Genomic DNA, 24,422 nt, shown 5'->3' on the forward strand with positions numbered 1-24,422 from the left:
ATGAGGAAGAGAGAGAGAGAGAGAGAGAGAGAGAGAGAGAGAGAGAGAGAGAGAGAGAAAGAAAGTGAGAGAGAATGAGGGAGAGAGAGCAAAAAAGAGGGAGAGAAAGTGAGAGAGTGAGAAAGGGGGAGAGAGAGAGAGGAAGAGAGAGAGGAAGAGAGAAAGGAAGGGGGGGGGGACTCTTGAATAACATGATATTTTTGGGAATATTTGGTTTGAGCACCACATTATACCACAACACTTGAAATCTCAAACCTATCTGTTCAGAAGGTGTTGATTAATTTTCTAGAACAGCACGACTTACAGTATCAATATGGTGACTGATGATTATTTAATGTGTATGTAAGGAGTCTCCTGTGGCAGCTCTTTATAACTGTCAAACACTTCAGGACCAGAATTTTCTCCTACATTTTACATATTAGGGCACGGGAACAAAGTAAAGTCGGCGAGGAAACGTCTGTTTATAGCTGTTAAAACAATATACTGTCATTTTTTGTTCATTTATAAATTAAAAAGTAATATTGGCAAATTGCTGAAATAAAACACTTCAAGACATGCTGATATAGGAAAATAATCCACTCGTATTATTGTATTGTTTTTAAACACATCATGACCTTAGTCATTTTTTCTTTTGTACAAACCGCTGCTACGTACTGCTTGCTTCCTCAACAGCAGAATGAAGCAGCAGTCAGATCCAATGACAAAAAATAAGGAAATATAAAGTCTGGGTAAGTTCTGCTCTTGGAGATGTTTATAGGTGTACGTGTCATGAGAATTCATCAAGAGCTGAAAAACATTAGAAATTTCATAAATGAGGTGTAAAGAAACCGTTACTGATGTGTTAATAAATTATGCATGAAACATCTCCCTCGTTATTCTCAAAATACACAAAATCCTTTTTGAATTAACATCTACAGTGTTCAACTTTTGACAACTTCCTGTCCAACTCGGAGCAGTGTCCCCATAATCCCTGGGAATGTCTTTTATGGTGTCACTAATAAGAAACCACAGCTGCTTACACACACAGCGCCTGAGCTTCATCATCCTCGTTTCTGACTGTTTTGAGTGCAGTGAATCATGGGATTTTGTGCATCAGTTGTCACAAGTCAGCTTGTATTATATGAAAAAAAAAAAAGAAAGAAAGAAAGTACACTTCAAAGCCATGTGCAGAATTTGGCTAGAAGCAAAATCACATTTCCTGCACAGGTGCTGTCTGGGACGTGGCTTCAGAAAACAAAAGTGTGTGGGGCAAAGAGACCACACACAGACCAAGTGTGCAACCTACACCGAGAGCCCAAATGGGTATGGAGTTAATATAAGAAGGAGAAGGTGGATCTCAAAGCATAAATTAGAACTTTATTTTATTATTACAATATTACAAAAAGAGTAGCACAACTCTCCACACACACTCTGTAGTTTTCGTTCATTCACTCAACAGCCACAGAGTGACGGATATGAGAAAGTCTTCTAGACTCTTCATTTCACAGCTATAGCAAAAAAAAAAAAAAGAAAAGAAAAGAAAAAGAAAAAGAAAAGAAAAAAAAGAAAAAGAAAAAAAAATCCAACCCAAAAAACAAACAAAAAAAAACAATTAAATAACAAAAAAATCAAGTTTATAATTATAAATAGTCACAAATTGCAAAACTGAAGCTTTGAAACTTGGAATAAAAAGATTTTTTTTGTTACAGCCCAGAACTACACATAGCTATAAAACATAATTACAATAAAATATTATTCTTTTTTCTTTTTGTTGCAAAGTAATCCTAAGGAATTGCTTTTCTATTCAACAAAAGCTTTAGTTAATAAAAATAAACAAGGAAAAAATTGCTGTTCCTTTATAGTCTTTTTGAAGTCGTTTCCATAATTATCAATATTATAGGTTTCATAATAACCATGCTTGTTTTCAAAGGAAAGTCCAAGGACCAAATACTTAAGGCTTTATAAGGGCTGTTCCAGAGGGAGGCAAGCAGAGTATGGGTGATGGTGAATCCACCAACCAACCAACACACACACACACACACACACTCACACACACACACACACACACACTCACACACACACACACACTCGCTCATCCACTAAATCCATCCCCACGCAAACCATCCAACATTCACACAGTCATTACACTTCTTAAAAGTTACAGTAGTATAGCAGATTAGCCAGTGTACAATAAAATAATTCATCTGCTGTTTCACCTTTTACTTAAAGTCCTCCTTGATTTACCCACAAGCGATCTTGCAAGTGATCAATTTGGTCAATTCAAGCACATGTCATTAGAGCATCAGTAGCAACTCCTAAACTGAAGTCGGTTCAACAGATACGTGAGAAAATGTAGGATCAAATAATCTTAATTTGGTTTGTAGTTAGTCTCTAAACGATATTAGTAACGATCCACAATCTTCTCCAGTAGTAAGTTTAGTCCTGCTAACTTTATTACAAACCATCTAACAAGAGAATAGCCCCTCTCTAGGATTCAAGTACGTTTTCATGTCTTAAAAAAAAAAAATGAAGGAGAAGTACAGTGGCACCCTTTGAAGCTCAATAATCTTCTTGCAGGATATTTTTTTCTTCTTCTTTTAATTCAGCCCACATTGACTTCTTAAGAAAATAGAACTCCACAATCATGCTGCCTACTTCATTAATTTAAATGAGTTAAGACATCAGTTAAGCCACCTGATTTGTCACAGCACTTTTGACTGTAATTGATACATAAATTATGCTTCTGTCATTTTAAGCCCAGCCACACTAAGTGGCTTGATATGCGACTGATAGAACTTCATTGATATATATTATCCTGTCTAAATCATGTTGTCAATTACAAACTAGCATCCCATTCACAGATTCATAAATAAATGCAGAGAAGAGGATGAAGCCCTCTGAACAAGATCTATATTGTCTTGTACAATTTAGTGAGAAATCTGGAGGCGAGAGGCCAGATCCAGAAATTAAAAAAAAAAAAATCTTCCTGAACAGTGCATTATTGAGGTTATTCAACTTACAATGGAACCAAAAACCCTTTTCAAGGAAGGGTATTGGCCATTCATGATGTTTGAAGGACATCATTTCATCTTTCAGACTTTATTTCTATGCCTAGAAAATGTATCACACAGTGATGTGGGGAAAAGTAAAACCAATAGCAAAAGAAAATGGGCTTTATCCTTTAAAAAATTGATCACTTGCAAGACTAATAATTTAAAGGAAAAAAATTTTGAAAACCAAGTGTGAAAACACTGCTTTTTTAATGTTGTTTTTTTTTTTTTAGTTTTCAGTGATCACTTTCTGTTTGCTGTCTGAATTGTTAATGTGAGTTGGTGTAATGCTTTTCCTTCTATTAAGTAATTTTAAGACAGAGAGCAGAGTAGATGGTTTTGTGTGGCTATCTGGACAAATGGACCGAGGGGGTGAGAGGAGCCTGTGTCAGAGCTTATCTGTACCCTGGGTGCTGGCCATGCGCCATGGGGGGAGGCCTGGGCATCTTCCCCATTAGGCCCAGATTTTGATCTCGGAAGCAGGGCGTCTGGAAGTCCCCTCCCATGTAATCTGCCGTTTGCATCAGATTAGTCTGCCCCACTGAGGCTCCCCCTACCACTCCTGCCGGCCGATAATGTGCCGTTCCTCCTGTGGGGGCACAGTCCACCCCAGGGGTGGGGTTGGTACCACCCGTTCCATTGCCTGACGGACCGTGGAAGGGTGCAGGCAACTCCTGTGAGCCTGAACTGTCGCTGTTTGGTGTTGGGAGAATACTACCCCACACAGGCACCTGGTGGTAGTACTGGCCATTGGCATAGTGCGCAACGGTGCCAGGTGGCATGGTGTTATTGTTGACAACTGGAGGCGAAGGCGTTGGCTTATCCATTGGAGGTTTGAGGGTGTAAGGTTGCCCTACACACAGCTCAGGTGGGTAATTCATGCCTTTACAAGGGAAGCCTGGGTCCCGAGGAGCGGTTTTGCAAGGGTGCCCGGCCCCATCTGATACATGCTGCAGGTGGGCGAGCTGATGCTGGTTCCATGACATCATCTGCTGATGCTGTTGGTGGCAAATTGGATGCTGTTGTGGGTTCTGTTGGTGCTGCAGATGCTGCTGCTGCTTCAAATCATTGTGATATACTGCCATCCTGTTTATGGCACCCATGTTGTGCAGAGGCACTCCAGTGCTTACTGATTTATCTGGTGCTCCAATGGTGCAAGAAGAGTGTCCAAGGCCTGGAGGAACAGCACTGGAATGCCCACTGTGCATGGCCACACGGGAGCTGGCATTGATGAGCAAATTGCGGCTGATGGGGCTTGGGTTAGCGATTTGGCCCTCACACATGGATGTGGCCCCGGCGCCCTGGGCCCGAGCCTGGCAGAACTGGTTAATCTGGTGCACAATGGTGCTCAGATCTGCTTGGCGGCCCTGGTGCAAGGTACCAGCCATTGAGAGAGGAATGGTTGAGGTAGAAACAGTCACATTGGGTGGAGCATCGGCATCTGTGAGTTTTCTAGTGCCACCCTGGAGGCCTGGAGGAGGCTGTTGGAGGTGCTGCTGCTGTTGTTGCAGCAAGAGAGCAGGAGGAGGCTGTGGACCAGGGTGACCAAGAGGAGGAGGGTGGGAAAGAGGCTGTGTCCTTCCCATACCCTGTGGGTGCTGGGGCATTGCTGAGGGCGCATGATGCCCAAGTCCCTGGTGTTGCGGTTGCTGCTGGAGGGGCTGAAGACACTGACTATGTTGTGGGAGGCCTTGCTGATGTTGTGGGGGTCTTTGAAGCGGTTGTGGTGCATGCTGAAGAGTTAAAGTGCTTGGTGCTGGGCCATACCCACTTCCAGGGGCACTCATCGTAACACGTGTACCAGTGAAGTCTTTGATGATGCCTTTGGTGACGGGTGCCTTGACGATGGCCAGGAGGCCGGCCTTGGCCGCAGACTGTGAAGGAGGATAGGGACTGTATCTTGCACCACCCGCGTCCAATCCGTTAACAGTGCGCCGCACGTGGTTGCGCTGTGGGACCTTGACGCTATTAGGAAAAATTTTAATGGTCAGCGGGCTGTTGGCCACCTTCTTAGCATAAGCGTCCAGCTCCGCAGGTGTCGGATACTGGGCTGATCTCATCCTCTGTGTAGTGTCCCCTGTAGACACAGAGAGAACATACAATAAAGAAAAATGGAGAGAAAGAAGAAATACACAGTACCAATCCTTTTAGCACCACACACAGATGACCATTCCAAGATTTAACCCAACCCATATAAAATGGTGGTTCCTTTCAAGCAGTGGACAAAGTATAGGGGACTGAAACGGTTATAACCCACTGGACAGTGGTTCTGTTACTATCACTGTTCAAAACACACTACTGTCAAGCAGCTACTTGAGCAAACCGTTCTGTCCCACGAATGCTGTATCATAGCTGGTATGCTGTAAGGGAGATGGATCTAATATATGCATGAATATATATTCTCTCCTGAGGAAATTACAATAGCACAGTGATGGCCATTGTAGAGGTAATTTCTGATGAGCATACACATTCTGTTTTTAGCAAACTTAGCACATTAGCCTCCTCCTTAATGACTTAATAATGTGTTCTAACATTTACAAAGCAAATATCTTCTTCTGGCATAGGTTAATTTCAATGTGTGTGTGCGTGGTTGAGGTAGATGAATGCTTATCATTCTAATTCCCGTTCTGTGTGAGAACAGTGTATGAAAAATAACTTTAAGTGCATGTAAGGCATCACCACAAATCACAGCAACTTCATTGGCTGGAAGAAAATGTATATAATCTCCTATAAATGGGCTAGAAACCCATATAAGGTTTTATTTTTCTAGTTAAACTAAGAAAGCTAGTTTACATGGGTAATAATTACCTACAGCATTGATAGACACTGGTTTATTCAATACATTATTTTAACTCACCTAATTTTTCCTAGTGAGAGAGCTAACCCCAACCCTAACTCTATCTAATAAGCTAGATATAAAGCTATTTATGTTTATCTGCTAGTGACAGATTTGTGCAGTTTACTGTTTAGCCACCAGGCTATATTTACTACCTTCTTTAAGAGTGCTTTTAGCTTAATAATGACAGCCAGTTGCTGCAGCTGTATCTATCTAGCTAGATTAAAAAGCAAGATATTTACAGCTATTCCAATGCATGACCACAGCAGCCTCTGTGAACACTTTCCCATTTCAGGGAACACGTACACTCATTTCACACAAGTGACATGTTACATATACCCGCATGGGTGATTTTATGCAGGTCTGTATCAGGATTGGGATGAAGCTCCCATTACGCTTGATGCCCCAACTAGCTGAAAACCATAAAAATTGAGACTTACTTACAGTATGCTCCAATAAATCCACAGTTATATGCTTATCTGAACTGCACGAGTAAAAGACTTGACCTGGCTACTAACACCTCCAAACTGCTTCTCAGCAGCATTTCCAAAAGGACAACAGCTGAGCCTGTTATTATAATAACTGTGGTCTTGGCTCTAAATGAGCTGATTAATTAGAGTGTGTTCATTCTCTCTCCCCATCAGCTCTCCTCACTATATCTTGATGAGTGCAGCAGGCTTAAGGCCAAAGAGAACAAAATGTGAGACGGTTCATTTAATAGCAAAAACATTTAGTATGAAAAAAAAAAGCAATAGCCATTAAAAAAAAAATGTAAAGATGTATTACATCTTTGCTCAACATTTATATACACATCTGGTCGATTTCAGTTTCAACTTCAAAATGGTGGTTTTTTGGTTGTTAAATATGCACAAAGTATTTTCTGAATCCCCCCCCCCCCCCCCCCCATGTTTGAAAGATAAGTGGATCGTTTGTATTCTACACTAGTAGGAATTTCCAGTAATACATACAGTACCCTCTAAGAAATAATATTACAAGATCTTTAAGCCATTTTTATGTTTTATATGGTTGCTCAAAAGTCTGTGATATTCACCTAGAGAGAACCGACATAATCAGTCATCATTTGTAGTAATCATTAATAGCTTGGAGATCTTATATTATTAATAGATCCTAAGCAAAAATAACCACATCTTTTATATTTGATAATAACACACCATTGCTAATGGCAACCTGTGATTATTTATAATATTTAAGGGTGATAAACATTGTACAGGCCGTCTGGACTTCTACATGCACCTACACTGTATATTGAGAGTACTTTTCTATAAAAACACAAGCCGTCTATACTTACTTATGATCTACTAGATAAACAGTACTATGATCCCAAAGGAGAGGGTGGAAAAAAAACAATTTTAGTTTCTCAAGTTGATATGACACATATGATGCATCTATAGAATATAAAAGACACTGAGGGAATAAAAGATGTGAGCGAGAGAGAGAGAGAGAGAGAGAGAGAGAGAGAGAGAGAGAGAGAGAGAGAGAGAATTTGACGATAAGTGTTCTCTGTGAAGCCGCTGTCTGGCAGCTGAAAGGAAGTCTTTGTATAAAACAAGCTTTTATCATTCGAAGTGAGAGAGAGAGAGAGAGAGAGAGAGAGAGAGAGAGAGAGAGAGAGAGAGAGAGAGAGAGAGAGGAAGGGAAGGAGAGACAGAATTAGGGAGCAGGGAGATAGATGGGTGAGGGCTTCTGATGTGCACCCACCTGCACTTCCTAGCCACTCTGATCCAGAACTAGTGATCCTTCACACACACACACACACACACACACACACACACACACACACACACACACACACACACACACACACACACACACACACACACACACACACACACACACACACACACACACACACACACACACACACACCACATTTACATGCATTTCCATTTGCCCCTGGCTCCCTCATCTCCAAGCTTCTCACGGTGACCAAGGCCACTCACAGGCTCATTCACGTCGAGGTCACTTTTCTACCAGACTAATATTAATTCCACACAATGATGAAAGAACTGCACGATTTTGTTTCCTGGGTCAATCATTTACAAGGCTTTCGCTCACTCTGCATGAAATAATTCTCTTTCCATTTTTCATGTTGTTTAAAAATATGTATTATTTAAAAAGTATGCATAGTGGTGACAATGAGCTTTTCTGGACTTTTGTGAACACTGAGGTTACTTGGTAGTGTGTACAAGGACCTTGTAACAGCTTCACATCCAAGAACACAGGATTACAAGCTACCAGGAACCTCTTAGAGAGCAAGACATAATTGTTCATTTTAATGATGAATAAAATGGAGTCAAGAGTTATGGTATTTTAACAAATTTAGATACTGATAAATAAATGGCTGAGTATATGGTACTGCAGCTTGGGCCACTGCGAGATTCATTAGCGGTTCGCTGTCTAGCTTTTTGTGACAGCTTGTTTACTCGTTCTTACAAATTAAGCTAATTCGTGGCAACGTAAAGAACCATGTTGGTGACAGGGAGAAAATATTTTACAATACTCACATGTATTAGAAATTAAACCAGCAGTGCCTTATTATGTAAAACTAACAGCTTTTGTTTAGGATAAATCACCAGCCTGGTTCCATCCTGATGCCCTACTTCTATATGGAGTTCTCACTTGGAGGCCACCCATTGCTCTGGGGATGGCCACACATGGACAGCCTAAAGATATGAGATTGCTGTGGATGGTAGCACTTAGAAACCTTGAAGATGATTTTGGACTGCAATTGATACAAACAGTTTTGCTACAATGGCTTAGGACTACAATTGCTATGATAGCATTCGGTCTGCAATCACCATGAACAGGTTTGCAATCAAGTCTCAATCAGTAAAGAGTTAAAAAGTAGAATGAATTTCCTGGTAACACGATTGCACTTTTTGACCATATAGTACACAGTGATAGATGGGAAATTATTTATCATCACACTTTCCGGTGTCACCGAGATGAGGATGGGTTTCCATTTCAGTCTGATTTCTTCCTCATACTGTCACCACAGAAACCTCTGTCTTGCTCCTTAGGGATCAATTTAACATTTATATCTTGATTTGTTAAATTTCTGTAAAGATGCTTCCGGACAATGTCCGTTCTAAAAAGCACTAACCTTGTTAAATAAACTGAATTGAATTGGTATGACTGACAAGGGAGTTGGCTAATCTTAAGCAATTATTACAATATCTAGATTGTATTGCCTTTTTGCCCAGGGCTAGTTAGGATAGAGTTCTGTTCTGAGCTGGAGGATGATTTTCAAGCTGTATGATGTGCTTGACCAGTGAAAAGTGCATTGCTATTTTCAGATCTATGCTCTGGGGCAAACCTCCAGGCAGACACCATGAGCGGAGACCTGGCTGGCTGAGATTCAACCACTTTGCTAATGACAAAACAAATACATGCCTCTCTGCCTCTCTCTCTCTCTCTCTACAAACTCAGCACTAATCACTTAGCATTGACGCTAAGTCATTCTTTTAGCACTTGCCTTCACATGCAATTCTTTTCCTATTTTCCTCTTGCAGCATCGCTCTTGGGAAATTTTTCTACTGTGAGCAATGAATAAAACTTGTGTTAAAAGCGCATGTATGAATTTCAAAGTGAAATTGAAGACAAGCAACACTGAATTACAAAAATTATATTTTTTTAGGCTGCACTTCATTCATTCATCTTTAGAATTTTATACAGGAGCCCCGGAAACAAATTAGGAACACTACAAGTAAAGCAGAATGGATTCAATGACTGATACACACACACACACACACACACACACACACACACACACACAATTTAGAGTCACCAGTTCACTTACTTGCTGAATACATTCTAAGAGTAAGTTGATTTTAGGCTTATGCAAGACAAAGTATGAATAATCTGTGGGTGTGTAAGTCTACATGTAATATCATTCATCAATGACAAGGCAGAGGTTCAATTAAAAACTCTATGTATAGTGCTTTTAACAACAGACATTGCTCACAGAATTGCTTTACAGAAAATCAAAGTAAAATGTCCTGTATATGAGAAACTTTTAAGAGGAACCAGACTCGGGAACCAATTCTCTTGGTGACACCAAATGGTGTGACGCGATAGTGTAAAATTGAGAAAGAGTAATGTTTTACAAAACAGCGCTCAGTGGTTTGAAAGATTTTTCAGTAAGAGCCTTACAGTCATAAGTACTGTAATCTCATTAAACTATGCATTCGAGTCAAAAGCTAACCAAGAACAGGAAATCTAGCCATGTGAGTGAAAGCTGACATGGAGGGTGTGGCCTAATGTAATATCCGGAAATTTAAACGGTTGGTAAATATATAGTGCAAATGAACAATCCTGTGTTTTTTTGTTTTTTTGCATTTTGATATTTAACTCTGCTTGCATGAAACAGCATATAGATTTTTTTTTTATTCAAAGTTTTCTGCCTGTTTAATAAACCACTCACACAAATGTTTTAATATTTTACACCATCTTCCCTGGGACTTTAATGACTATTATATAAAAAGGAGGCAGAGACAGCCAAAAATAGAGACGGATAGTGAGACATAAGAGAACAATTTATGGAACTGATGACACAATATTCATTTCATAGAAAGTCTTAAGGCATAGTTTGGTATGGAATTATAAAGTATATTCTCTCATGCGCTCTCCTTCTTCACGTTGGCCCCCCTGACCCTTCATCTTCTAGTCCCAGCCGCATTCTTCTCCCTTCATATGAATCATAAATAGAGAGTCATATTAAAGTGTGGAGTATCGTATCTGACCTCCGTGATCGACCCACTGCTACAGCCTGATAGTTAATACCCACTACTGCATTCAGCCTCGGGTAGAGAGAACGAGAGAGAGAGAGAGAGAGAGAGAGAGAGAGAGAGAGAGAGAGAGAGAGAGGCGTAGCAGGGGGAGAGAGAGCGACAGATGAAGTAAGAGAGATAAGCCGGTTTTGGTTTGGTCATGTCTCCAGGCTTGGAGCATCTCTAAGCTGAGTAAAGGAAACTGGGTCGAGATTACAAGAAAACCCTCTATTCCTGTCCGAAGCAGAGGTCTCAGTGGTGCACATTAGAGCCATTTACTGTAGCAGTCTTCACCTGCCGCAACTATTTGGTCTATTAGGTGTGACACGGACACACTGGCTTTCTACCTGGCCACAAGGAGATGCACAAGAGAAGAAATGACGGAACCCGACCGAAGAAGGGCCAAGCAAATGCAGTCTTAAATCCACCACATCTCTCTGTGGGCAGGCTTCCTGTCAGATTAGCTCTCTGTCAGGGTGGCACATGATGCCCTGGAGATGTTGGTGCGTGTGTCACCAAGTGGGCCGCTAGCATGGAGACTGATGAGCAGCACGTCGCCCTGAGGGGAGTCTCCATAAGCAGCAATTATGGAGACACATCCACTGAAGTGAAGAGGCCATTCCTGACCCCCTGTGGCTGTCTATCTCTGTCCCCGTCTCTCTCTCTCTCTCTCTCTCTCTCTCTCTCTCTCTCTCTCTCTCTCTCTCTCTCTCTCTCAGTCTCTCTGAGAGATTGAGATCTGCATTCTCACTCCTGACCGTTACGGCAAAGACACAGAATGAATTTCCATACCGAGCTTAGTTCCAGACTAAGCGGCTTTCCAGTGAAGAATGTCGTTTGATACTCAGTTGATAAGCAAAAGCTGGAATGTGAGTATCCACTTTCCTTCTGGAAGACCGTCAAGGACATTTTGGAATCTTCTTGAAGACAGAGATCAAAGCATCATCCCTAAACAGCCAAATACAACTTTTGGCTGTAAGGTTATCTTGTATGTCATCAAATTAGTGTCCAGGTTATATTTCTCCCAAATTTGCATAAAAACATTGTGTATCACAAATCGCACCAATAAAAGGAAATATGCCATTGGTCAGTGCACAGAGGCAGGATTTTGGACTGTAGATTTTGCAGCCAAGGTATGATAACGTCAATGCCTTATGTTGACTTCTGTGGTCTCTAGCAAACACAGATAACCTCAGTTTGTCAGTGATGATTTGGGAAAGGGGCTCTCAGAGAGACACAGGAAACAATATTGTTTATGCATACGTACCCATGTCGGTGTGGCTTTCATGCATGTGGAGGATTAAAAGTTATGTCCACTAGATAAAGCAACAGAGCTGAAAGACACCTGGCAAGTTTCAGAGTATTTTCAAAACGTCAGTAATTTCACGCCGACTATTTTGGGATGTGTGTAACTACACTGCCTTGGTACACAAGATCGGCTGCTATTGTTGTGGTCATTCTCATAGGCTGCGTCTCAAATCGCAGTCTGTAATGACCTTACAATTAAACATATTTACTATGCAAGGGTACTAATCAATTAAAAAATAAGCAGAAGTGGATTTGTACCAAAAATGGACTGCTATACAGCATCCATTGTTTACGTTGGCAATAATGAGGCTACACCCAAAAAACAAACAAAAAAAACCCAAATAACGGCAGCCTTAGACTCAAATTCCACTGTTAAAGAGAAGCATAAAAATCTGTCTTGCTCCCTGTCACTTTGTCATCTTTCTTTCTGCATCCTCTTTTTACTCCACTTTTTAAAGCAGCAGGAGCACTAGCTAAGAGGAAATGAGCTATAAAATGAGAAAGAGGGAAATGAATAAGAATAAAGGCTTAGTGATTCTCCCTGGAGAAAAGCCTCGTATAAATGGTGCTATAGTCAGAAGTGGGTGAAAGATGAGCTTTCGATCAGGCAGAAGTAGCTGAAAGAAGAGAGTTGGAGTGGCCTGATGTGTTCGGCAGGGGAGCCAAGGGCTGAAAGAGGCGTGTCTTTTGGAAGGGTGTGTGTGCGTGAGTGTGAGTGTGTGTGTGTGTGTGTGTGTGTGTGTGTGTGTGTGTGTGTGTGTGTGTGTGTGAGTGAATAGCGGAGACTGACAATGGCAAGGGAACGGCCCTGTGTGCCGGTAATGGGGGCTCCTGGGGCTAGTCTGATTACTGCTATTCTCAAATCACACGGCTGATGAAGGGGGAGACAGGGAGGGAAAAGCAGAGAGAGACAGAGAGATGGGGAGAGAGACAGAGAGAGAAAAAGAGAGAGAGAAAATGACAAAGAATGAGACAGGAACTGGGGGGATTAGGAGACGTGGAGGGAATGAATGTGAGCGCACTCGAGTTAGGGGGTGGAGACAGACACAGAGAAAGAGACAGACAAAAAAAAAAAAGGTCTCGACTTAGAAGAGACGCACACAAAAAGTAACAAGTAAAGGGACAAGGAAAGACAGAGAGCACATAAGTAATGAGGCCCAGAAGTGGGTCAAGCTCACACTGCGAACGAATCCTCCGGAGATCAGTCAGTCTCCGAGGGAGGAGCGGAGGGTGTTTTCTTGCCGAGTCCAGATGCACCAGAACACACGCTGTTCCTGTGGTTAAGCGCTTCATGAATATGCTAGCCAAACACCTGCAGAGCACCGCGCTTCCAATCCCCCTCTCCCCTAGTCAACACTCTTAGCTCTCTCCTTTCCTGTGACACTCAGCCCTCTCTGTCGCTTCCTCTCCTCTTCTCTGCTTTTCCCTGCAAGTGGAGAGTGATGTCTCCTGCCACTGTTGACACTGTCTGTCTGTCTAACTGGGTTTTGCCATTCTACAGAGATTGAGTCCTCATTATCACCAGTCAGCCTCCCAGGAGAACATACTCTACAGGGGGACATGGCACAGACAGGGAGAGAGAGATTGAGAGAGAGAGAGAGAGTCGGGTGGAGTGGGCGGGGGGTTGAAGGGCAGAGGAGGTAAACACACACACAGACACAGGGGAAAGGTGTGTGCTTGAGTGGGCAGAGAGAGGGATGAGAAAAGAGAATGACAAAAGCAAGGTTCAGAAATCACACACCATGAGCGAACACTGAAAAATATCAGAAATCTACCAACAAGATTGAACACGTAGAACGCACCTTTAAATAAACGCACCTAAAAATACATGTGATTTAGACAACAGTGCCAGCCTGTGTTTAGTTCTACCTGATGTTCGCTCGCAAGTGTCACAGTGCTACATGTATTTTCTTCTTCTTCTTCAAGCTTTGAAACAGAGGCAGAAGCAGAAGCACGAACACTGCTGTCTCTATTATCTGCCACAATCCCTCTGCTTTCCTGGTGCATGATGGGACAGTTTGCTGCCCAAAGCATCCATCACTCCACATGTTCTCTTTTTTTTTTTGAGGTCTTTTCCACAGAAACTAACTAGACTGACTGCATAGATCTTTGTCAGTGTTAATGAATCAACTCTAATTGTAGATTTGAACTTTAGTTAACCATTCATTACAGTTTGTTTGTTTTTAACAGCTCGTAAGTTGATGTCTGTGTCTGCTAAGTAAGGAAAAAACATGCTGTTGTGTGCTTTTTACAGATAAATTATCAATCCCAAAATTACTTATTCTTCTTACACTAGAGCAAATTTGCCCCAGATAATTTTTAACCATATACTATTTAAATGACAAATGACTAACCCAACCACCCACACCCACACCCACACACACACACACCCACACACAAAATATACTACTGATAAACAAAACACTGATAATCGAGACTTTATCATAAATCTTGCAAAATTTTCCAACATATCAACAATAAGAATAATTTTTTTATTATTATTATTTATTTATTATTAGTGGAGCTTCTCCACTACTACCTTTATTATTAGTGGAGCTTCTAACATAAATGCGTTAATACAATCCATGCAGCTGTAAATACTGTCAGCACTGGTGTTATAGAAAAAATAATCAAAACCTTCGGACCAGTCAGATTTAAAATGGGCTGTGATGAGATGTAACTATTACTGAACAGAAGAGAAGAAATAGAAAGCATGAATTCTGCCTTGGAATAAAAGTTGGATACATAATCATTTTGAAAAAATAGTCTAGGGAAATAAAAACTTTATTTCTTTGCAGAATTCCTTTTCTCACATTAACCATGTTAGCTAATGTTGGCCATGATGCAAACACACAGAAGATTATGAAACCAACCACATCTAAAGGTTTTACATGGTGATTATATTATTTATTTATTTATTTATTTTTTTAGAGGTGATTCAGATTGCAAACTTCAAGGTTTAGAAGCTGGTAGCCAGGTAGCCAGTTAAGGTTGACATGATCTACGCCTCAACGATGTTGTGCTTCAGCTGGACCAACTAATGTCTTATATCCTTCTTTTCCTCGTTGAGTGTAGCATCTCATCTCATTCTCTCTCTCTCGGTCATGGGCTGTTGACTAAACAAAATGGCCTCTGACATTTCCTCGCTAAATAGCTCTCCTGCCAATCTCGTGACATGTCGTGTCAGGCGACACCCACATTTGTCCGCTGCTGAGAGAACAGCATGCGTGAGGGAAGAGAAAGGGCTAGGGCAGAGACAGCAAGCACATGTGTGCGGGAGAAGAGAGAGAAAGAGCAAGGGAGTGAGAGAAACAGAGACAGAGAGAGAGAGAGAGAGAGAGAGAGAGAGAGAGAGAGAGAGAGAGAGAAAGAGAGAAAGAGAGAGAGATGTAGAGCTGAATGGCAGTGCAAGAGCAGCAGGTGCTCTCTGTGTGTGGAGGTGATGGAGGTTGGAGTTGATGGCTGCCGCTCTCCTGCTGCGCCTCCGAACAACAGCGCCTAATTTCACCGAGTGCTCAACATCATTGAAAAGGACAGGCTTGGACAGGCAGCAGGGTTTCCTGGAAGTGTGTGTGTGTGTGTGTGTGTGTGTGTGTGTGTGTGTGTGTGTGTGTGTGATGAGACTGGGGGCGAGGTTGACAGGTGCGTGGTGAAAAGCAGTACTTATTGGGCATTGGCTGTCACTCAGGGGTGTCATTTACACTGGAGCACATAAACCTGAGGCATTTTGACACAAGAACACATAATTGTGGACAAAACGAAGGCAGGATCAGTGTTACTTGTTCTTAATCATTTTTCATGCAGATGCACTTGTGTTGCTCTGAAGTGACCAGTACAGGACTGATATTAGGATGTATTTTAGAGTGGTGAGATCTACTGATCAGGCTACAGGATATTTCTAGTCAGAAAACTGGAATAAAAATAAGACTTCAACTAAACCGAATAGGCAACAATGTTCCGACATTTTTTGTTACTATACATATATAGTTCTGAAAAGGTTTACCAGAAATGAAATGTGTTATGATACAGCAGACTAGGAGCAGAAAATGAAGGCCTTGATCAAGGGCCATACAGCAGCATTGGGGCTTGAACCCCCAACCTTCTAAACAATAACCCAGAGTCTGAGCCACCACTGTCCAATATGAAACACCGCTGGGCCATATTACTATTTACTGCAGTGTCAACCACTCTGCATATCAGTACGTTTTGTACTCTGAATAACAGCAGACGACAAATAAAACCTTTGAACCCTTGAATTTAACTCAATACAGCACATTAACATTGACAGCCACTATTTGATTTGAACCCTGAACTGATCAAGCTTATGCCCATGTTATGCCATGTTTCTACCACAACTGTTAAAGTGGCTCTTGATATTTGTAGGAATGTTGTTTTGGATGAATAATTAATGCTTTTTTGTCAAACTGAGATGTCAAACCTGATTTTAAAAATAAAACAGTATGCCATTTAATGCTTGTACACTAGAAATGACCCGTCTGTATCTCCTAGTTAAGTTAGATGACTTTTGGTTCAAGCTAGCAAGTAAAATTAATGACAGGTTTGAGAGTTAATCCTAGCTTTGTTACTTGTTACTGCAAATGTTTTAGGGTTCTTTAATCGACAAAAAAAAAAAAAACATACCTTTGATAAAATGTTTTTTTGACAAGAAAAAAAGGGGGGGACCAAGATAATTCATGTCAGAACTTTGTACATTTAGAATCTGTGAGCCAACCAAAAACAGAAAAAACTAAAAGGTTATAGACTGTTAAAGTACCGCTTCTTTCATTTCAACACAATTTATAGTTGAGTCAGGAAGTACTACATAAAACGCTCATGTCAGCACACTGGTACAGTTAGAATTTTGCATCTAAAGTGCTGCAACATGAAGAACCTCTCTTTTATAGGGTCAACGGAGCTAGTGCAGATGTGCCATTGATTAACAACGTGTTTCAGAGGTTACTAAAGTTTAGTATGCTAACGTTGGCTCATGAAATACACCGATGCAGAAAGTCTGAGTTGTGAAGCTGACATTGAGACAATGCTATTGATTTGAATTGCATTTCTGTATCGGCCATATCCTTGCACATAGAAAAAAAATGTGCTGCTTGACGCCATCGAAATGGATTGTTCCGCTGAACAGGAAGCATTATTCATGCCGTAAAAGCAAACTGGTGAGGAAAAAAAATCTGGCAACTTTTTTGCTTAACACATCAGTACAGTACATTAGTATATTTATTATTTCATTCATCTTCAGCCAGTGATTTATCCTGATCAGAGCCACAATGGCACCAGAGCGTATGGTAATGTTTAATAAGCAAAATGACTGTAGTCCTGTCTGCTTTGTTGGCCACTGACATTAATGCTTTGTTTTATGGTGCATTTCTGTCAATTTTATAAAAAATACAGATTTTTTTTTTACAGTGTACATATCTATTTATTTGTGTGTGTTAATGTGTCAATTAGTACTCACATTTCTGAAGTCCAGTGTTCATCTGCGAGTGGGGAAGAAGCTGGAGGGAGAGGTCACCTGGCCCTGGCAAACAGGCCAGCATCTCACACACACACTCACACTCCTAGTGCAACATGGGACACACACTCCTCCTCACACTGCAAAGAGACAATGAGAGAGAGAGAGAGAGAGAGAGAGAGAGAGAGAGAGAGAGAGAGAGAGAGAGAGAGAGAGAGAGAGAGAGAGGGGATTAATTAGGCAAGTTATTACACCAGTGTATGTGCAGGTTAATGAGGAGCAACATGTACAATAAAACTCACACACGCACAGACACACAATATTTATCTTATATCTTTATATCGTCCAACTTTAATTCGAAAAGATCAGCACACACACGCAGACACACACACACACACACACACACACACACACACACACACACACACACACACACACACAGACATACATGCACAGTGCTATTTCTTCAAACTTGAACGTACCTCAACTAGCAAAAAAACTCACAGTTTAAGATAAAATCATGTGTGTTCTGACATCTTTATACCATAGCACAGACAGACACAGACAGGACCAGACAGACACAGACACAGACAGGCACAGACAGACACAGACAGATACAGACACAGACAGACACATAGTCATGGCATTGCTCACTCCTGAGGCCGGTCATTTGCTTCATGCAGATAGAACCTAATCCTAGTCGCTTTGCCCATGGATCAGAGACAGGTCACTCTACCGCCTTTCAATTTCAGACCCTGCTCCCTCACTCGAAGCAGGTGAGGCCACGTTTGATACCCAATCTAAACTTTAATTAAACTTCAAACGCAGCATGGCCGCCGTGGAGAGCCGGGGCCTCAGGGCCAGCAGCCGAGAGTAATCCAACCTCTCTGCTCCAATCTCTCTCTCACTCACCCACTGCATTTTCAAATCCCCATAGCCTAGTTTCCTCTTCTATTCCACTGGACTTTTACCCATCCATCTGCCATGGCCATCATGTCTCATGATCTGTAGTGGGTGTACATCGATTCGTTTTGAGAAAGTACAGGGAAGTATAGGAAGTTCCTCATCTACTCAGATTAGCTCATTCATGTTGATGCAATGCCTGCTTAGATTTTTCAGTAAGGTGTAAGAGATGACGCACATCTAAATCAGAACAAAACTAGAGAGAGAACTACATATTTTTAAGCACACACCAGATAGTTAAATTAGACAGAGGCTAACAATGTAGCTAGCTAGTAAAGAGAATCTACATGTTTTCTTCTGATTACACTTCAAAAAGTCTGTGTAAAAGAAACAAGGTACAAAGCTATCTAAACCACAACAAACGTTAAAAAAAACATATTTTTTAGGACACACAAGTTAAGTGAAGCTGAGGCTAACAATTTAGCTAGCTAGTGCCTTGAAGCATTTAGTCTTTTAAACTGCTTATATTTATAGATGCTTTGTCAAAATTCAAACTAAATACAAACTAAGACCATCTAAATCAGAAAATATATGTTTTTTAGAAGGTACTACTTAAAGACCTACATATTTTAAGTACACATAAGCTAGCTGAAGCTAACAATTTAGTTAGCTTGTACATAGAAACAATCCTTTTTATTTGCTTATATATGAAAATGCTGCGTGAGAGACGAGCTAAGATCAAAGACCATGTAAATCAGAAGAAATATGTTTCTTTAAAGAGATACTGCTTACAGAGCTACATATTTTTAAGTACCTGTAAGCTAGCTGAAGCTGAGGCTAAAAATGTAGCTAGCTAATACATAGTAGCTGCTAAATATTTCATACAGAACAAAGTAAATGCAGAATGTCAAAGGAAACCAGACAGAACAATCAAAAATATCAACATTTTTCTCAGATATTTTGGTGAAATATTGTAAAAAGTCTCTGTATGGCTAAAATTATCAGTACTGTGGAAACATTAATGAATCACTCAGCGCTGTGAGAGATGTTTTAGTAGAAAAACAGTGGTCCAACCATTCATAGAGTCTTTATAAACCCACAACCGCAATTTGAAAGCAGCAACCATGGACTTTAACCATATGTGTACATGTGTGCATGTGTGTGGTGTGTGTTTGATCACTATATGAAATTCTCGTTATCAAGGGTTCCCATGCTTCTAAGCCGAGGAAGGAGGTTTGGTGGCGTTCACTCGCAGCCCCAGTCAATTCAATTACAGTATTCACAGCAGCAGACACGCTTTGCCTAAGGAACAAAAGCAGCGGTGGCACGCTAATGGCTGGTCATTTGTGTCTAGCAGACGCATTTTCTTGCCCACCCTTCCATCGCTTTTTTTAACCCTTCAATAAGTAAGGATGAGAAATAACTAAAAGGAGACAAACACCTCACACGAGAGGTAATTATCCAACACACAGTCACAACAGGGATGTACCCCGCTGTCTGAGGGCTCTGGAGCACAGACCTGGACCAGGGGAGAGAGAGATTATAAAGGTCAGAACGATGGCTCAATTAAATCCTCCCAGTGAGGGTGAAAACAAGCACTAATGAAGCAGAGCTGCACATGCACAAATGCACCAGAAAGCAGTTAGGAACACAAACACTTAGAAGAAAGACAGAGAGACAAAAACCTCAGCATTGGGAAGGATTTAAAGAGATAGATCTTAGTGGTATAGACTCAGAAACATTTGGGAAGGTCACTCCTCTTTGTGATGTTCTAGCTCCATTTCCCTTCTCTCTGGTAAGCCTGGGAATCTCCTGAGACCTCATGATTTGATTCAATTTTGTGTGTGTGTGTGTGTGTGTGTGTGTGTGTGTGTGTGTGTGTGTGTGTGTGTGTGTGTGTGTGTGTGTGTGTGTGTGTGTGTATGTGTGAGTGTGTGTGTTTTCGATTCAGGTCAGGGTGCTATGATTTGGATGCAGCTCGATTGGGGATTTTTATAGTCTTACATTATAACTACATTTTCCAGTAAGACCCTTTGCTTTTTTGGAAAACAACGCCATTTTCATCCATCATGAAGTAATGTATTTTCCATTAGGACTGTCAGAATGATTGTTACTTAAAACAGCAGGGTGTGAGATTCAAGTTTCGAATTTGAGCTGCTTGCAGAAGAACATTTTGTAACCTGTTGTGTTGTGCCATTTCCACTGGGTGGATGCAATATACATTCAGTGACAATTCATACCAAATATATTCCATGTATAACAGAAATAACCCCCAAAAAACGTTAGCCACTAGCCAGCCTATTTGTGAGCACATTATATACACAGTATATAATAAACAGATAAATGTTAAAAGTATTTCTCTTGCCCAATTTAACAAAATGCAGAACTCAAAGATAATGATATAAACTCCACAATGTGGATAAATCGGATCACTATCATTCGTTACCTTCAAACAAAATGAGACCACGCTTTCAAGAAAAAAATCAGTCCTGAAATGACGAACATCATACACCGTCACTCCTGTTTGTTTACACTTTACTCTCTTCTGATTGGCTGCCAGCTTCTGCCAATCTGCCTACATACATACATCATTATTATGTTAAATTCTATGCAGTGAGAATATCTACTGATTTTGCCTCACTGTGTCCACTAAGAAATAAAAAAATACTATAGATATAATACATTATTATGGGTAATTAAGTAAAAAAAAAAAGTTCATCTAGGCTTAAGTAGGATATAGGCATGTGAAAATTTAGAGAACAATTAATATTGTATTTAAGCTATTTAATTGCAATTTATAAAGCTTTTTACAGCACTAGGTTATAGTGTTTATTTTTGATATTGTTGAATGAATTCATTTTATGCCTGAAAACATTTTTGCATAAGCTAATGTGAGATTGTGACATTTTCGTGCATGGATGTAGAATCAGAGAATTACAATCTATGGTTTCTCATAAGCCATCATGTCTCCGCTGCTTCTCCGTCCTGACGCTGACCATCACCTCCAAGACCACAGTGAGAGTGCAGAGATAAGCTTTTAACTTCTGTCCATGTGTCCGCCCTTCTCGCCCTATCCTGACATACTTATTGCTTCTGTCCTCACTCAACAGCTCTCTCATCAGCCTGAATCTCCTTCCTTTCTGATTTCCAGCATGTCCTGCCATATGGCACCGATCCTCTTGCCCTCGATTCCCTGCGTCACCATGCATTAGTTCTAATTGGCCTGACGTGTTCGTTCTGCTTCCTGAAGGATTTGGAGGTGCGCGTGGCTCCGTTTCTGCCGCTTGTCTTTCTGTATTTTTTCCCCAGCCTTGTTTAATCTATGAAGTGCCAACGCTTTTTCCTGAACAAGTATGACAAGGATTAAGAGAGATGAAGGGGAAGAAGGGATGGTGGGGACTGAGGGTGGGGTGGGGGGTGTTAGGGGACTTGTGATATCGAGTTACAGGAATAGAGTGTTGAAAGAGGATGGCTGTTTTTCAAGCATGATAATGAGGAATAAAGACGCACTATTAAAGCTGCCAGGTTTTCCAATAAGACATAATCAGTCTTGCGCTTGCACTTTCTTTCATGCAGGCCTTAAGACTTAAAAGCAGCACATAAAAAAATAACACAGTCTCTGGCATACACAATTACAAGTCAATTCTATGTGGACTGGCCAAGAAAATATTGTTTGTTCCCTTGAACATTTACACAGTCTTTTATTTTGCACTATCCAGGTGCATGTCCTTCAAGCTCCCTAAAGCTAGCAAAGGGTGCAGTGGGTCAATGTCCACTCAATTAGTGCTAAGAAAAGAGATGGGGAAGATGTGTATCAAAGAAAAGATCAGAGAGGGTTTAGTAGTGAAGGAAACTCTAAAGTGCACTAAAGTAACTCAAGGCTGAATAAGCAAACCAAGCAACACCACTTGTGTCCATTATTCAGTTTAACCCCTTACACCTCATACCCTGATGGTATTTTTAATCAGCTTTATGATTGACACACCTGAAAGTAAGGCTTTATTATTCTAACATGTTCATACTGAAGTGACAGTGTCTTAGTAGCAAAAAAGAAACAGGCCAAATAAAATTATATCTATAAAAGCAAAAGAAAGAAAGAAAGAAAAAAAAAGTGTGTGTGTGTGTGTGTGTGTGTGTGTGTGTGTGTGTGTGTGTGTGTGTGTGTGTGTGTGTGTGCGTGGGTTTAGAATTTAGCACGTCTTCCTAACACCTCTTGCATTAGGGGTTCAATTCCAGCCACTGGCCTGTGTTTTTATGTTCTGGGGTTTCCTCCTGGTATTCTGGTTTCCTCCCCTATTCCAAATATGTTCACTGATTGGTGCCTCTGAATTGTGTGTGTGTGTGTGTGTGTGTGTGTGTGTGTGTGTGTGTGTGTGTGTGTGTGTGTGTGTGTGTGTGTGTGTGAGTGTGTGTGAGTGTGTGTGTTTGTATGTGAGTGTGTGTGAGTGTGTGTGTGTGTGTGTGAGAGGTTGTGCTCTTCAATGGGTCCCCTGTGAGATCCTACACTGGGAACATGGTGTCTAAGTGCTACAGAAAACGCATGGATGGATGGATATTCGAAGGAATTTTCCAGATATTTCTTCTTTGAAATGGTGTTTCTGAGACTTCTAAGCCTTAACTTTTATCATCTATATAACTTTGATAATCAAAGTAACATAGAACAAACAGTTTGTACCATGGTTTCTCTTTGTTGCTTCGTATATGTAACAACATATGTGTATATAAAACTACATAAGAGCATTGGAGTGATTTAAAAAAATAAATAAAAATAAATAAAATACATAAAAGTAAAACATTCTAGATGACTGATTCCAGTTACATAGCTTGGTGTTTGGGTCAAACTTCTTAAAACAAAGGTTAAGACATTTAAACATTTCTCATATTTCTGTATAAAAACTGATCTGGGGAATCTATGTGCTCAGCTAGCTAGCTAGCTAGCTATCTTCACTGATTAAAAAAAACTGTAAAGCATGTTTGCTGTGGTACGTTTGATAGGTGTGGCTACCTTCAATTAAAATACAAAAAATTGAATGAGGAAAGTTATTCTGCTACTAAAATCAAATTTGCTATCTTTTGACAAATATGAGGATGTTATCTACAAGTTAGCGGTTAGCTAAGATGCATGTCAGCCTGTATATGTGGTCAGTCTGTGCTACTAATTCAGGATTAAAATATTATGGGATGTTATGGGATATTGTGCTACATGATCATCTAATATATAACTGCTGATATGAAGAGTAAAACCTTTGTTCTTTTGTTGGGCAAATCAATTGTTATACAGGACAAAAGAAAAACAACCAGGTCTTGCTCCATAATGTTGTTGTATTTTATATTCCACAAGAGAATTTAAAGTTAAACACCCACACATTTATGAATTCACCACCTCTCAGTCGCACACTCCTCTCCTACAGATTAGTCAGTGTAACCCAATCCTCCATCTCCAAGCAACAGTATCACCTGCATCCTGCTCCACTGAACTGGAATCATACTTCCCCATTTTATGGTTGAGAGACTGACACAAGTTCCAAACACACGGTTAGTTCTTCCAGGAAATAAAATAATCACACAGATATGAAGAGACGATATAGAGGACTATCAGACAAGACAAGCCATTTAACGTGCTTCACGGTGGACTCCAGCGAATTTATAGCAGATCCAGACCCATGTAGGAAACTTAAGATAGATGGAATTGTGAGCTATGAGACACAGGCAGTCATGTAGAACTGCTCCGGTATCAGCAAGCCGCATTCGTGTTAGATGGCGAGTCACTAATGTTGCTCCAAATTTATCTTGTGTGTGTGTGCGTGTGTGTGTGTGTGTGTGTGTGTGTGTGTGTGTGTGTGTGTGTGTATATGTGTGCGTGTGACAGAGAGAGAGAGAGAGAGAGAGAGAGAGAGAGAGAGAGCATGAGTGAGACTGTGTGTGGTCCAGCATTCAGACCATAGACCAGAGTTGTATTTAGTATTTCTATTTATAATGTGGAGTTATTAAGAATTAAACTGTGAATTTCCAATCGAGGTACAAACTGAGGAAATGAATTCCTCGGTTTATTACAATGCAGACTATTACTGTGCCAAAAAAAAAAACAG

The 24,422-nt window shown here is 40.7% G+C and overlaps 1 protein-coding gene across 3 annotated transcripts in view; it reads right to left on the reverse strand.

Annotated features, from left to right (window-relative positions):
- Window positions 1-1,336: 1,336 nt before the first annotated feature.
- fam222ba (family with sequence similarity 222 member Ba) overlaps window positions 1,337-24,422 on the reverse strand; it is a 57,332-nt gene continuing 34,246 nt past the window's right edge. For 2 of the 3 annotated variants that reach the window (XM_027132954.2, XM_047809534.1), the window contains exons 2-3: window positions 17,434-17,570; window positions 1,337-5,106 (exon numbers count right to left, since the gene is read on the reverse strand). In XM_027132954.2, coding sequence (XP_026988755.1) covers window positions 3,425-5,106; window positions 17,434-17,515 — 1,764 coding nt within the window. In that variant the 5' untranslated portion in view covers window positions 17,516-17,570 and the 3' untranslated portion in view covers window positions 1,337-3,424. Of the gene's footprint in view, window positions 5,107-17,433; window positions 17,571-18,342; window positions 18,512-24,422 lie in introns of those variants that run through there. The other variant, XM_027132955.2, reaches the window with a different exon arrangement.

Source organism: Tachysurus fulvidraco, chromosome 26 (genome assembly GCF_022655615.1).
Source record: "Tachysurus fulvidraco isolate hzauxx_2018 chromosome 26, HZAU_PFXX_2.0, whole genome shotgun sequence".
NCBI classification, from domain to species: Eukaryota; Metazoa; Chordata; class Actinopteri; order Siluriformes; family Bagridae; genus Tachysurus; species Tachysurus fulvidraco.